A 13,410-nucleotide genomic window follows, 5' to 3' on the forward strand; every position below is an offset into this window, starting at 1 on the left:
TCTTGGGATCGAGTCCCACATCATGCTTCCTGCATGGAGCCTGCTTCTTCCTCTGCCTGTGTCTCTGTCTCTCTCTCTTTCTCTGTGTCTCTCATGAATAGATAAATAAAATCGTTTTTAAAAAAAGTAACTATGTAAGGTGTCATTTGATAAAATGTTTTCTGAAGAAATGATCACACAAAGGAATATCTCTGTCAACCAATGCAGCCATAAATAAAAATGTTAATGATGTAAAATTGGTCATGATGAGGCTAAAACAATATCAAGAAATTAAGAAGGTTCTTATTAAGCTTAATTCATTTTGATATATTTAAAAAAATTTGCGAATGCATCATAGCAAATCTTATTAAACCAGGAATCTATTATCATTTTTTTACTTCTATGCTTTAATTTATACATCTTTGTCCTTAATTTAAAGATAACTATGAATAAAACATGAAAAGTCAGTGCATTTTCTTGTTCTGCAATCACATATGTTCTATTCTACATAATATCTCATTTGCTCTTGTATTTTGGTTATACTCTAGTACATAATATTTGGGTTTGATGACCTTGGCAATAGGACTTTGCTTATAAAATGTACTCACAAATCTAAGCTTCATTAATCATCAGTTCTGGAAGAAAATTAAGTGATTCTAGTTTGGCAGCAATGTTTAAGTTAAAAGTTCAAAATATACTTTGACTAAGAAAGTTCAAAATGCTAGGGGGCCTTGGCCAGCTCATTCTGTAGACTGTGAGACTCTTCATCTTGGGGTTGTGAGTTCAAGACCCATGGTAGGCCGAGAGCTTACTCAAACAAATAATAAAAATTAAAAATAAAACTGCCAGGTATTTGGGGCACCTGGCCAACTCAGTCGGAAGAGTGGACGACTCTTGATCAGCTGTGAGTTTGAGCCCCGTGTTGGGTGTAGAGATGACTAAAATAAATAAACTTTAAAAGATATTTTCTTCCTGGATGATGAGATTTTTTCACCTTATAATATTTCAGTCTGATTTTACTTGTCCTCTGAAAGCTGACTGGTCCCTGCCAAGTGTATGTTGATAACACAGTTAATAGGGTTATAATTCAGTAAAGGGCTTCTTTAGGCTCTACAAGAATTATGATCACTGTATTCAAAATTTAGATCAAATGCAAAGAAGTAAAGTATGGCAAGGCTGCAACATCTCACTCCTACAAAAATTCTTTAATTTCTTTTCCTTCAAGTCTGTCTTGATCAGTGGGCTTTGATGAGATGAGCTATAGTCCGATGTAGTCCTACAAACACAGAGTCTACATCCTGTCTTAAAAAAAAAAACAAAACCTACCACTTCCATGCTATTATTAGCTTTCCTCATTTCAAAGCACATCATATTTCAGTACACATAGATATTAGCAAATTTAAATGAAATATTATGTGTATGTAGATGAGACTCACCTTTAAAGAATCAAAACACGCCACCACACGGCCATTTTCCACGTGGCAGACTCTTGGCGGATGGGCAAACTTGCAATCTGCATCAGCTCGAGAGCAGGTTCCTCTCTGAAATTCTCTGCAGACTTCTAAAGTCAGCCACTTGGTGTCACGAACCAGGGTGACATTGACAGCCGTCATATTGAAAGCAAAGTTAGAATCAAGTGCACCCACTCTAGGACAGTTTCACTCCTGTTAAAAGGTAAGAGTGAATTCAAGCTATATGTGAAGCGGTAAGGTTGCTTTGGTGAAATGCTTCTTTGTTAGCACTTAGGTTTTTGTTTTAGCCAAAATTTGGTCTTGTCAAACAAAAAGCCAATCACAAACCAAAAACTGTATCAAAATAACTGAAAATTAAATTAGAGACCAACTCCTAACAAGGCAACCAGGAAGGTTAAGATATTGCTTGTTTAATTTTTTCCTTTGCCGAAGTTACTTCAAATAACTGGCAGGCTTTCAAAAGAATTCTGTATTCTCCAGTTGATGTTTTCAATTATTCTTGCAAAAAGCATATGCTGCTGGTTACCCTTCAATTTATGGAATGGTCTCAGATCAAGGGAAGAAATGTCCTTCTCCCTATTTCTTGGATTTAAGGATTAAGATTGGTAAGGATGTTACAAGTGTAAAAAAAATTACTGCTAAATAGGAGGAGGGAAAATGACTATGAAAACTGGGAATCAAAGGGAAAAAAGAATGGACAAGTTGCTGAGACTGAACTATAAGCGCACCAGATTTGGGGGTTGGGTAGGGTTTATAAAGAGATAGCTCTAGAGTGGAATCCAAGCAGCAGTTTTCAGAAAAGGCACTTTTCAGAAACCTGCAAAAAAAAAATAAAATAAAATTAGCTAATCTAATACAATACTTCTGTTTTAAACTCTAGATTTGGAAAAGAAGTACCATATCCTATTTAAAAACAGGAAGCACCTAGATATTGACAGTGTAATGCAGTACCGTTGGCCACTGTCAATAAAAAAAGCATTTCTCAGCGTAGAGTAAAAGGAGGCAGCCACATAGATTTACTGTTGAAATACAAGCCCAACTGGGGCATTGGGGTGGTTCAGTTGGTTAAGTGGTGGACTCTTGGTTTTGGCTCAGGTCATGATCCTGGAATCAATCCCTGCATCCAGCCCCGTGTCCAGTCCCACGTGGGTCTCTGCACTCAGCGGGGAGTCTGCTCAAGTATTCTTTCTTCCTTATCCTCTGCCTCTCCTCTTGCTCACCTGCTTGTGCTCTCTCTCTCTCTAAAATAAATAAATCAATCTTAAAAAAAATACAAGCCCAATTAAAAAGGAGAGATGATGGTTTCATTCTTTTTGGGGGCAGAAATTCATTTAGGGGTTCACTGCACAAAAAATGCCAGAGCTGGACAGGACAGCCCCTCAGTTTCTAGAGGCTACCAAAGACCTGTCATTAAACTGGCTTTACTATGGTCTGATCGAAGGCTTTCTTATCTGCTCTCAAAATCCAGACCAGGAATCACTAAGAAAGTTTAAGTTGCTCTTAGAGGTCACTCTGTGTGTGTATTTAAAATGTAGTTGTTGATGATCACGTAAAATGGTCTTGATGTAACCTGCTGGACACCCACTGCAAGTGAGGTAGGAGAGAGGAAGTAAAATGTAAAAGGGCTTCAGATAAAGAAAAAAATCCTCTGAAAAGATACTGGTATTCCCCCCCGCCCCGTGTTTGCCCTATTAGTTCTTAGTCTCTGTAAAGGTCTACCGAAGGAGGTTTCAGCATTTACAAAAACATGGAACAGAAAGTACTGTTCAGTCATACATTAAATACTTTGCAGCTTTAGGATTTGCAGGTTAACCCAGTGTCAACCAGCAACAATTTTTAGCAACGCAGCTGAGAGAATAGATAAAAGGTTAATTTAATGCCATGATGTCATGGACACATACTGAAATAACAAGGACTTTCTAAGATAAAAATAAGTTTAGAGTATCAGTCAAATTAACCAATGGTCAACTTTATCATGAAAGTAGAATTCCAGTTCTTGAAAACATTTCTTTTTTTTTTAAAGATTTATTTATTTATTTATTTATGATAGACATAAAGAGAGAGAAAGAGGCAGAGACACAGAAGGAGGGAGAAGCAGGCTCCATGCTGGGAGCCCGACATGGGACTCGATCCCCGGACTCCAGGATCGCGCCCTGGGCCAAAGGCAGGCGCTAAACCGCTGAGCCACCCAGGGATCCCCTCTTGAAAACATTTCACTTAATTTTTTTAACGTGATTTTTAACAACTTTACAGAATCTGAATCTTCCATTTGTCTTTCCACATTCAAGATGAAACTCAATATCATCTGTTTAGATATCTCCAGGAAATTAAATATCTAGAAAACTCAGGCAAGCTTATCCATTCACACCTGGGTTTCTCTGAGTCATTTTTCATGCAAACCTTTCTAAAATGTATTATATGTAGCTTTGCTTTCTTACAAAATACTGAACATAATATGACCTCTAGTTGATAACGTGGTGTCATAAACATCCTAGAAATTATTATAGTTTCCCTCCTTTGGTGATAGATTGTTATTTGTCACTTGTACTGTCATTTCTCTTCCTGACATAATACCTGCCATAGTAGATTGTCCGGCTCCCTTCTGGAAAACATAACAGCCAATCATGAATGTAGAATAAGAGTGAATATTAGTTACTCACTGAATGATGAGCCTAGGGGGCAAAGTGCAAGGCTTTCGTGCAGAAAGTCTATGACTGCTCTTACTGGTTTGGGGGCCCTTTTGCAATATATTCCATGCAGGATCACGTTCTAGAGAGTTAAGGTTGTCTGGCGAATGATCTCTAGGAAAATATTTACAATATATATTTTTAAAAAATAGCCAGATGGGGCAATGTAAATGAAAACCACGATGTGATACCACTTTGCATGCACTGGGATGGCTATAGTAAAAACCAGAAAAGTTGGAGAAATCGGAAACATCATTGCTGATGGAAATGTAAAATAGTGCAGCTGTTGTGGCAAACAGCCTGACAGTTCCTCAAAATGTTAAACAGTTACCATATGACCCAGCACAATACCCAGGTATATACCCCTAGCAATTGAAAGCAGGGTCTCAAAGAGCTATTTATACATGCACGTTCATAGCAGCACTATTCATGATAGTCAAGAGGTAGAAACAACCCAAGTATCCACTAACAGATGAATGAATATGCAAAATATGACACACCCACAAAATGAATATTAGTCCCTCATTAAAAGAAACAAAGAAAAAGAAAAGAAACAAAGTACTGCCACATGCTACAACATGGATGGACCTTGAACACATTATGCTAAGTGGAAGAAGCCAGTCACCAAGGCCACATATTATATGGTTCCATTTATATGATATATCCACACTAGGCAAATCCAGAGTCAGAAAGCAAATCAGCAGTTGTGAGGACTTTGGGGAGAGGAGAAAATGGAGTGATGAAACTATTCTGGAATTAGAGGTGATACTTGCATAATTTTTTAATGCACTACAACCCATTCACTAAATTTTACACTTTAAATGGGTGAATTAGATAGTATGTGAATAACATATCAATAACACTCATAGTAAAAAGAGTCTAAATAAACATTACAACCTTCCCCCTAAAAAAGCCCTCATGAGTGATAGAACTGGCTACCCTAAGCTTTCTTTTTTAAATTCTCCTTAGACACAAATTCTACGTAATGTTCCTAAGTGGAATTTCAAGAGTAAGTTAGTTTCCATAGTGTAGTTGACTTAGTGTAGTATGGAAAATACCCTAAAAGAGAACATTCTGCAAGTTTGTAAGCTTATATTTAAAAATATATTCAAAGTTAATCCTACAACTAAATTATATAGGCTGTCTGAACACATGTGAAATAAAAATAACCAAAAAGGAATACATATATATGTATGCATATATATATAATCATATATAATTATATAAATGATTTGCTTAGAACATAAACAGTGAGGGGATCTGGAGAAATATTTTCCTTATAGAGGTCCATGAAGTACAGAAACAGATAATGAATAATAAATTTGAATTCTGAACTTTTGGAAAAGAAAAATGCAACCAGGAACTGGACTCTGGCCATACATTTTATGATAGATGGGGCAAAGGGGGGAAATAGTTTTCTTCTTTTTGAAATTGGCCTGCAACCTCTGGTGGGATCCTGGCCAATTCTTCAAAACAGTCTGTAGCCAGCACATGTCTTCCTTCAAACTTGGAACTGTTTCTGGAGCTGGCACAGAGGCAAGGTGCGGCAGCTAAAGGGAGCTGGTGTGCTGTGTGGAGGTAGAGTAGTTCCTTCGAGTCACTCTGCTCCTCTGGCTGTGTATAAAAGACAGGGAATGGGCCATTCCCACCCCACCCCCCACCCCCGCCCCACTGTATTTTAAAGAAGATCAACTGTGTCTCAGGGACCATACAGGTTTATCTTCACTGCCTTACACTCAGGTAACAGGAATATAATTTTGCTTTTTATGATTTACCCTCCTCTGATGTAGAGCATGAAAAGCTCCCATTTCTTAGTATGTTTGTACTTGTGTAGTATTTGCTAGTTCTCGAGTGCTTTTATTTCCTTGATCTTTGGAGCTCTAAAGAACACTCAAAAGCATAGGTGGTCGCCCAAAAAGACCAATGAAGAAATGAAGCCCAAAGAGGTTAAATGATTTATCTACAGTTACCGAGCCTTAAGTTGTAGAAGCACAACTTGAGGCAAGATTGTCTGATTCCAAATCTGGTGCTTAAATCCTGGCAGAGAAATGTAGTAGAGATCATTTCTTATCTCTTGTCTCTCTTGGGAATCTTAACCACGGAAAGCCAGTCATTTTTGTGTTGTACCTATGATTCCTTCTCAAAATTACATTCACATTGTTATACAAACATCTTCTTAATTTCTCTGAGTTGAACTGCACCCACATTTACCCAGAACCTACTATGAGCCAGGCACTGATCTAGATGTTGGACAAGATAAGGTCCCTGCTGTCATGGAATTTCCTATGCTCATTTAACTGGAGAAGAAACCTAAGGCACCAGGAAGAGAAATGATTGTGAGGGTTTATGAAGGGCTGGAAGCAGATGCTAGGTCTTCGGACTTCTGCATAGGCTAATTGCCCATGAATGAGACAGCAAGGCCTACAACTTACGAATGCTCTTAAGCAAACACTCAAACACCAGTGCAACAAAATGCAGCCTCAAAAGGAAGACCTCAAAATGACTCACACCAAGTCTTACTGCTCCCTGGATTCCCCTAGGGGGAGGGGGATACTATTGTCCCGTTTTACGGATGGGGGAAACAGAGGTAGAGGAAAATCAATTAACCTTGTACAACTTCGTGTGGCTCATAGGTGACCAAGCTGGTTCAAACCCAGGCAGTCTGAGTCCAGAGTCCCCTCTTCACCACATCACAATACTGTGTCTGTCTTATGGCACAGATCACATTTGTAAACGTTCTTCCTCCTTATCAACCCTTAACTTTTCTCCTTTACTAGACTATATATTCCTTGAAGGTAGAGATCACGTCTTACTTAGTTTTGCCAGCTCAATGTTCTAATGGGAAGTTAGAACCATGCAGCATTCCCCAGGATTCCTATTTTGAAAGGTCAAAGAGTAAGTGAGAATTTAACATTAACCCTTCTGTTTACCTTGCTGGCAAGTTTTGTTGAACACCCTCTAGGCTGGTTGAACTTTGGCTACCACTGTTGGTTTTGAACCAATTGGCCCTGTAAAGTTGAGTATTTTCTCACAATTCTAGCTTTCAAATAAGACTGTTTAATGCCTGGGATTCTTGATATATAGCACATTCAGTTTTCATCAGGAATGATCTATTCCTGCTCATTTCGTTGCAGTGAGATCTTATCCTGGGTTTAGAGTAAAAATGTGGGACACCCAAGTGATTTCTGTCTATATCTTCAAAGAGTAGGGTAATCTTTGGAATGTTTTTGCCCAATAATCAGTGTGATGAAACTGAACTGGGAGTGGGGGTGGTGATTTCACTTTGAGCCACAGGACGAGACATTCCCTACATATTCTTCCTTGAAAATACAAGTTCGTTGTGACTGTTCCTTAATGCTTATCTAGAAGAATTCTAGAGAAGACATAAATGTTCCTACTTTAAAATTATATACACACTAGATTCATTATTAAGTGCTTCCTTTGAAAAACTAGATTATAGCTTTTTAAAGGATTCATACCTTTTCTTATGGAAGTTTTCTTGATGGTAAAACAAAAGAAATAAATATTTTCTACTGATCTAATGGAAATAGTAACTTGTTCCAAAGCTGTCTACATGGCCATTTTTCCTACACTCTGTGTCTCCTCCTCTCTTTTACCTTCCTTGCACAAGTCAGCACATAACGTGGAAATGCTGCCAACACCTGGTCCCAAAGATCACACAGATTCAATTTGGCCCCTAAAGCACTATCTGAAGAGGCATTTCTTTCAATGTATTCATCAAGCTCTGTATAAACAATGAAAACAATGTTTGCTTGCCTTCCATGTTAAGCTTCCCTTATATCTGCATTGGCTTGGAATTTCTTGGGACCATTTATTTTGGCTCCACGAATATATGACACACCTGCCACACACTGCTTGAGTTGGCAAGCTGACAAGGTTGAAAAGCTTTCAAGTTTTCGATTTTGCTTCAAGTCCTATTTCCCTGACGTGTTTTGGTTAGTGGTCCACCAATACATGTTCTTTAAGGCATGGGAAAAGTGCTCAGCACTGCAGATGATTTCATAGGCATCCTATGGAAAATAGGCTTTGCTGTCCGAAAGAAAAGGCTGTACAAATAAGAATATTTTGCCTATGTATGGAACTTTTGCATTGTTGGTTTTTTTAAAGCTTCATTGCATTTTGTCCCATAATATTCCTAGAGTAATACATTTAATATACCTTCTACAAAAAAAACCCGGTAAGCCAAGTTATTCCATTTGATAAAGCAATTAAGAGACCCCCCCACCTCAGTTCATACATATGATCACAGGAAAAAAAACCCACAGGTGCCACAGTGTCTCATTTGACCATAATCATAGCAACTTATGTGACTGGTTTTGTCTGTCAAAGGAGTGCATTTTTTCTTTTCTCTTTCTTTCGTTCTCTTTCTTTCTTTCTCTCTTCTTCTTCTTCTTCTTCTTCTTCTTCTTCTTCTTCTTCTTCTTCTTCTTCTTCTTCTTTCTTCTTTTTCTTCTTTTTACAAAAGGTATGGCTCTTTTCAATAATATACAAAATTACGAGAACTTGCTAATAAATGCCATTTAAAGAGTTTAAATAAATCCAATTTAATATAAATACACCTTAAAACCTGGGTCCTAAACACAGTTGTTATTAAACAATACTGGTGAATTGCTTGCTTGTGTTGATGGGACATAAGTTTCAGTGCCATTAAAAGCTCTTCAGTAATAAACTGGACTTGAACTTGAAGTCAATGGGAATATAACATATTTGGCAATTGGAGTCCTATAATGCTCAAGCATTCAAGATGAGTAAAATACAAAATGAGTCCTAAGACTGATGGCATGTAATTATATGCAGGGTGATTTTGCTAAAAATCCATTCAACAAATCTTTATCTGGCATCTCATGTGACCCAGGCACGGACCTAGGTGTTGGCTGGGCCATGGCTTGGGAGGAGGAGGGGCAAAAAATAAACCAGAAAACTGTACCTTTTGTTCCCTTTATCCATTTAACAAATATTTATTGTCACTCCCTAAAATTCAAGCAAATGAGGCCTTTAAAAATGTTCATGTGTGACAATATCAATTGACCAAGAAACATTTATTGTACACAAACTGTATGCTCAGACTTCTGGACCAAGCTTCCGGGGGAATCAGAAGAGGTGAAAGACACAGCCTCCGCCCTGAGGAAGCCTCTATGGAGTCGGGGAGGCAAAAACAACATAATGTGAAAGAAAAGCGCCCAATGCAGATACTTCAGAGCTGACTTCAGGGACACTAACAACAAATGCACGAAGACTTCTGAGGAAAGAATGTCACTCAGGCCTGGAGTCATCATAAGAGTTTTCCAAGAGGAGCAAGTGGCGCCGGCCCTTAGAAAATGAATGAAGAAACAGAAACCGGGTGGGGCACATGGGTGGCTCAGTGGTTGAGCATCTGCCTTCAGCACAGGGCGTGATCATAGAGTCCTGGGATTGAGTCCCACATCTGGCTCCCTGCAGGGAGCCTGCTTCTCCCTCTGCCTATGTCTCTGCCTCTTTCTCTGTGTCTCTCATGAATAAATAAAATTTTCAAAAAAAAAAAAAAAAGAAAGAAACAGAAACCTAGTGAATGAGGGTAAGAAAGAACACTAGTTGGCCAGGTTTCCATCAGATGGTGAGCAGACGTGGGCTGGCCAGGAGGGAAGGCAAATCATGTATAGCTAGTTTCCGAAGGACCTGGAAGGTGACCCAAGGAATATATATTTGCTATGGAGATCTTAGGAGCCTCGCTCAAAGATATTAGAACCTGACTGGCCATAAACGTCATATGGTAACAATGATCTGCCTTGGTAAAACAGTTTTCTTTGCGGAGCTCACAACACCCAGTCAGAGCAAACTTTATGCATCCAACATAATCTGGAAGAACAAACAGTAAACAGGAGGTAGACAAAGGGCAGAGCTCTCACAGGCTGCATGAGACCCGGCCAGGGAGTGATTCAAGTCAGGCCGAGGTTAAAAGTAGGCAGAGAAACAAGATGGAAAGTGGAGCCTCTTGTTTGCATCTTGCTAACTACCTACCCATTTATCAATGACCCCAGTCATTTAGGGACATGTAACTGTATTCCCATCTTTGAATTGACTCAAATACTCGTCAGTCTTAATCTCTGTGGTGGAAATTCCTTTCTAAACGCTCACTGAAAGCTCCAAGAGGATTTTTTGCAGTTCCATTTTGTTGCAGAACAAGCTCATGCAGGGAGTTGCATTGAAATAGCAACTTTCTGGCTCTGCTGGCATCCTGTAAATTCCTGCTACAGGACTTTAACCAGCATCCGAGTGGTTTGAAAGTGCTTGTGCTCCTCCCAAAGTACACACAGTGAGTTGAGTTGAATTCATTTGAATTTTGGGGGCCAATTTACTCACTGATAAGATTTGGTTGAATATTCACTGTTCATCAATAAACACACACACACACACACACAAATACACACACACACACACTGCAAAAACAATGATCAAAAGCTATCACTAGGGGATCCCTGGGTGGCTCAGCGGTTTGGCCCCTGCCTTTGGCCTAGGGTGTGATCCTGGAGTCCCGGGATCGAGTCCCACATCAGGCTTCCTGCATGGAGCCTGCTTCTCCTCTGTCTGTGTCTCTGCCTCTCTCTCTCTCTCTGTGTGTGCGTGTCTCTCATGAATAAATAAATAAAATATTTTTTTAAAAAAGCTATCACTAAATGTTTATTTATCCTTTAAGACTTATAAACAGCCAAGTAATTGGTCAAGCATATGAGTCACATAAGGATGACCATTTGTCAGAGAAGTAAACTTAAGTCACATCTAAGTGATTTAATGGTGTAAAGGAATGCATGGCTCTATCTAGGAGGCATCCAGTGAGGGCTGCCTTACCTGAATTCATCACTGGTACTATAGCCACGAAATTAATGTTCTCAATCTCAATACAAAATCTCTGCTCCTTATTATGAGTGCTTATAAAACTAGTGAAAGGATAGAGGACAAAGGTTTGTGGCTGAAAATGCTGGGAGAAGACCAAATGCACCCTGATTACAAGGACCCAGTAGTTTAACACATCAATACCAAAATTCCCAGTAGACTTGAAGTTTTCTGGGAAAGTGAATTTTCTAGGCACATGTACATAAGTGTTTTCCCTTTCATGTCTGAAGTTACGTTTGCTAGAGGCATTATTTCTCCCATTCATATCATATACCTGACTGAAAGATATCTCTATAAACCAAATGCCTAGAGTTGATTGGGGAGCGGGCTGCTTTCGTAAAGAGTTAGCTGTGAAGAGCTGGGAGCACAGGACAGAATCTGCCCAACTTCTTCCAATCTTCACGAGGACCTGAGAGTATCCTTCCTTGAAGGCTTCTGAAATAGGAATTCCAGGGCTGCCTGGCTGGCTCAGCCAGTGGAGTGAGACTCTTGGCTTGGTCTTGGGGTGGTAAGTTCAAGCCCCACACTGGGCGTAGAGATTACTTAAAAAGAGAATCTTTAACATAGATAAATAAACAAAGAAAGAGAAAAAGAGAGAAAGAGAGAAAGAAAAGAAAGAAAGAAAGAAAGAAAGAGAGAAAGAGAAAGAAAGAAAGAAGGAATTCTATTTTTCTCGATATTTCAGAGAGATTTTTGCGGGATTGGAAGTCAGGGGCCTTTCTTTACAGAAAAATTTAGAGGAAATGTAAACTAGGATGGCTTAACATCTTTTCATTGCATTTTGTATAAGTGCTGACTGCCTCTAACACTAAAGAATGATGTGTCACTATTTCTCAAGCTCAACCTAAACAGGTAAAAGGGATTTAGAGAGAAACTTTTTCTTTAAGATTTTATTTATTTAACAGAGAGAGAGAGAGAGAGAGCACAAGTAGGCTGAGTGGCAGTCAGAGGCAGAGGGAGAAGCAGGCTCTGAGCTGGGAGCCCAAGGACCCCAGCTGGGAGGCTTGATCCCAGGACCCTGGGATCATGACCTGGGCCTAAGGCAGACACTTAACTGACCACCCAGGCGTGCCGAGAAGCTTGGTTTGATTATACCATGAGAATGAAAAGCAACACCTTAACCCTGAAATGTAATACTCGCCTTCAATAACAATTCTGTGAAATCTATCAATTTCAATTCCTGTTTGCCTCAAAAAATGGAGAAATAACTTACGTGCCTACTCCTGTAAGGTGTGTAACTTAAATCCAGTTTTCAGGTTTTAAAAAGGAGGGTGTGGAAAAACAAATTCACATCAAGATGACAATACTCCAAAAAACTCTACATGAGCTCACGACAGTTACCAAAGCCAGTGAGGAGCAAAGTAATCTATTGATCACTTTGACCTTGAACAGAGGCCCAGAGAGGTTCATCTACTTGGCTGAAATGCCTAAAATTGTTAGTGTACACATGAAAAGCTCGTGATCCGATTTCATCATATCTTACATTTTGGCAATCTGTGATCTGAATGGGTAGGCAGAGTTCCCAGAAGTTTAACTCCACCATCCCGATACATCTAGTGTCTTCCACTGGCAACTCATAACCCTAGTGGACTTTAATTCATGGCTATGGAGGCATTTCACACTACTGAAAACCAGAAGGGTACTTTCCATAGCTTTGCATCTGTGGGGGAAAGGCAGTCCCCTGCTTCTGGGATTATAAAGATTTATATTTATATTTATTGACCCTGTGAATCTGTGTCTTTTGTTAATTTCAATGCAACTGCATTGAGAGTGAGGAAGAGGAGGTATCGGGGGAGAATATACCAGCAATGAAGGCCTAGGAAGTCTTATCTCTATTATTATTCTTTCAGAGAATACCACGTTCTTTACACACATGATTTTGTCCCAACTGCCTCTCTACCATAGGTTGCCTAAACTGTGGGCTCTGTTTTTCTATCATGCTCTATCTGATCCTCTCTAATTCTGAAAATGTCTTAGAATCAGACTCCACTTACCTGCTCATAACCATCTAACCCTCCTGGCCACAATCTGCTACTAGCCACAACATATGAGCTCACATATTTCTCCTTTAACCAACTGTTTGGGCTTTGCTTTTCTTCTTTCTACTTTTCTTCTTTCTACTCAGAGGAGAGTCCATTTCTCCTGCTCTCCTCTGGTCAGGATAAACATACATACAAAATGCTCCATAAAAATATTCTCTGTATCAATTTATAATCAATTGGGACACTGGGGAATTTTATTGAGTAAAAATTCTAACAGTGAGTTTAGGGTTCACCAAAAAAAAAAAAAAAGCAAAAACACAATGAGGAGGATAAATTTGCTTTGCTGAGCACATTTTCTGATGTATTTGAAAGCAGTATCTGGGTTATTGAACAATTGAT

The 13,410-nt window shown here is 39.1% G+C and overlaps 1 protein-coding gene across 8 annotated transcripts in view; it reads right to left on the reverse strand.

Annotated features, from left to right (window-relative positions):
- The window catches only part of MBNL3 (muscleblind like splicing regulator 3), a 114,358-nt gene that overhangs the window by 68,477 nt on the left and 32,471 nt on the right, over positions 1–13,410 (reverse strand). For 6 of the 8 annotated variants that reach the window (XM_038588321.1, XM_038588320.1, XM_038588319.1 and 3 more), the window contains exon 2: positions 1,416–2,268. In XM_038588321.1, coding sequence (XP_038444249.1) covers positions 1,416–1,592 — 177 coding nt within the window. In that variant the 5' untranslated portion in view covers positions 1,593–2,268. The remainder of the gene's footprint in view (positions 1–1,415; positions 2,269–13,410) is intronic. The other 2 variants (XM_038588317.1, XM_038588316.1) reach the window with 1 other exon arrangement.

This window comes from Canis lupus, chromosome X (assembly GCF_011100685.1).
Source record: "Canis lupus familiaris isolate Mischka breed German Shepherd chromosome X, alternate assembly UU_Cfam_GSD_1.0, whole genome shotgun sequence".
Lineage (NCBI taxonomy): Eukaryota > Metazoa > Chordata > Mammalia > Carnivora > Canidae > Canis > Canis lupus.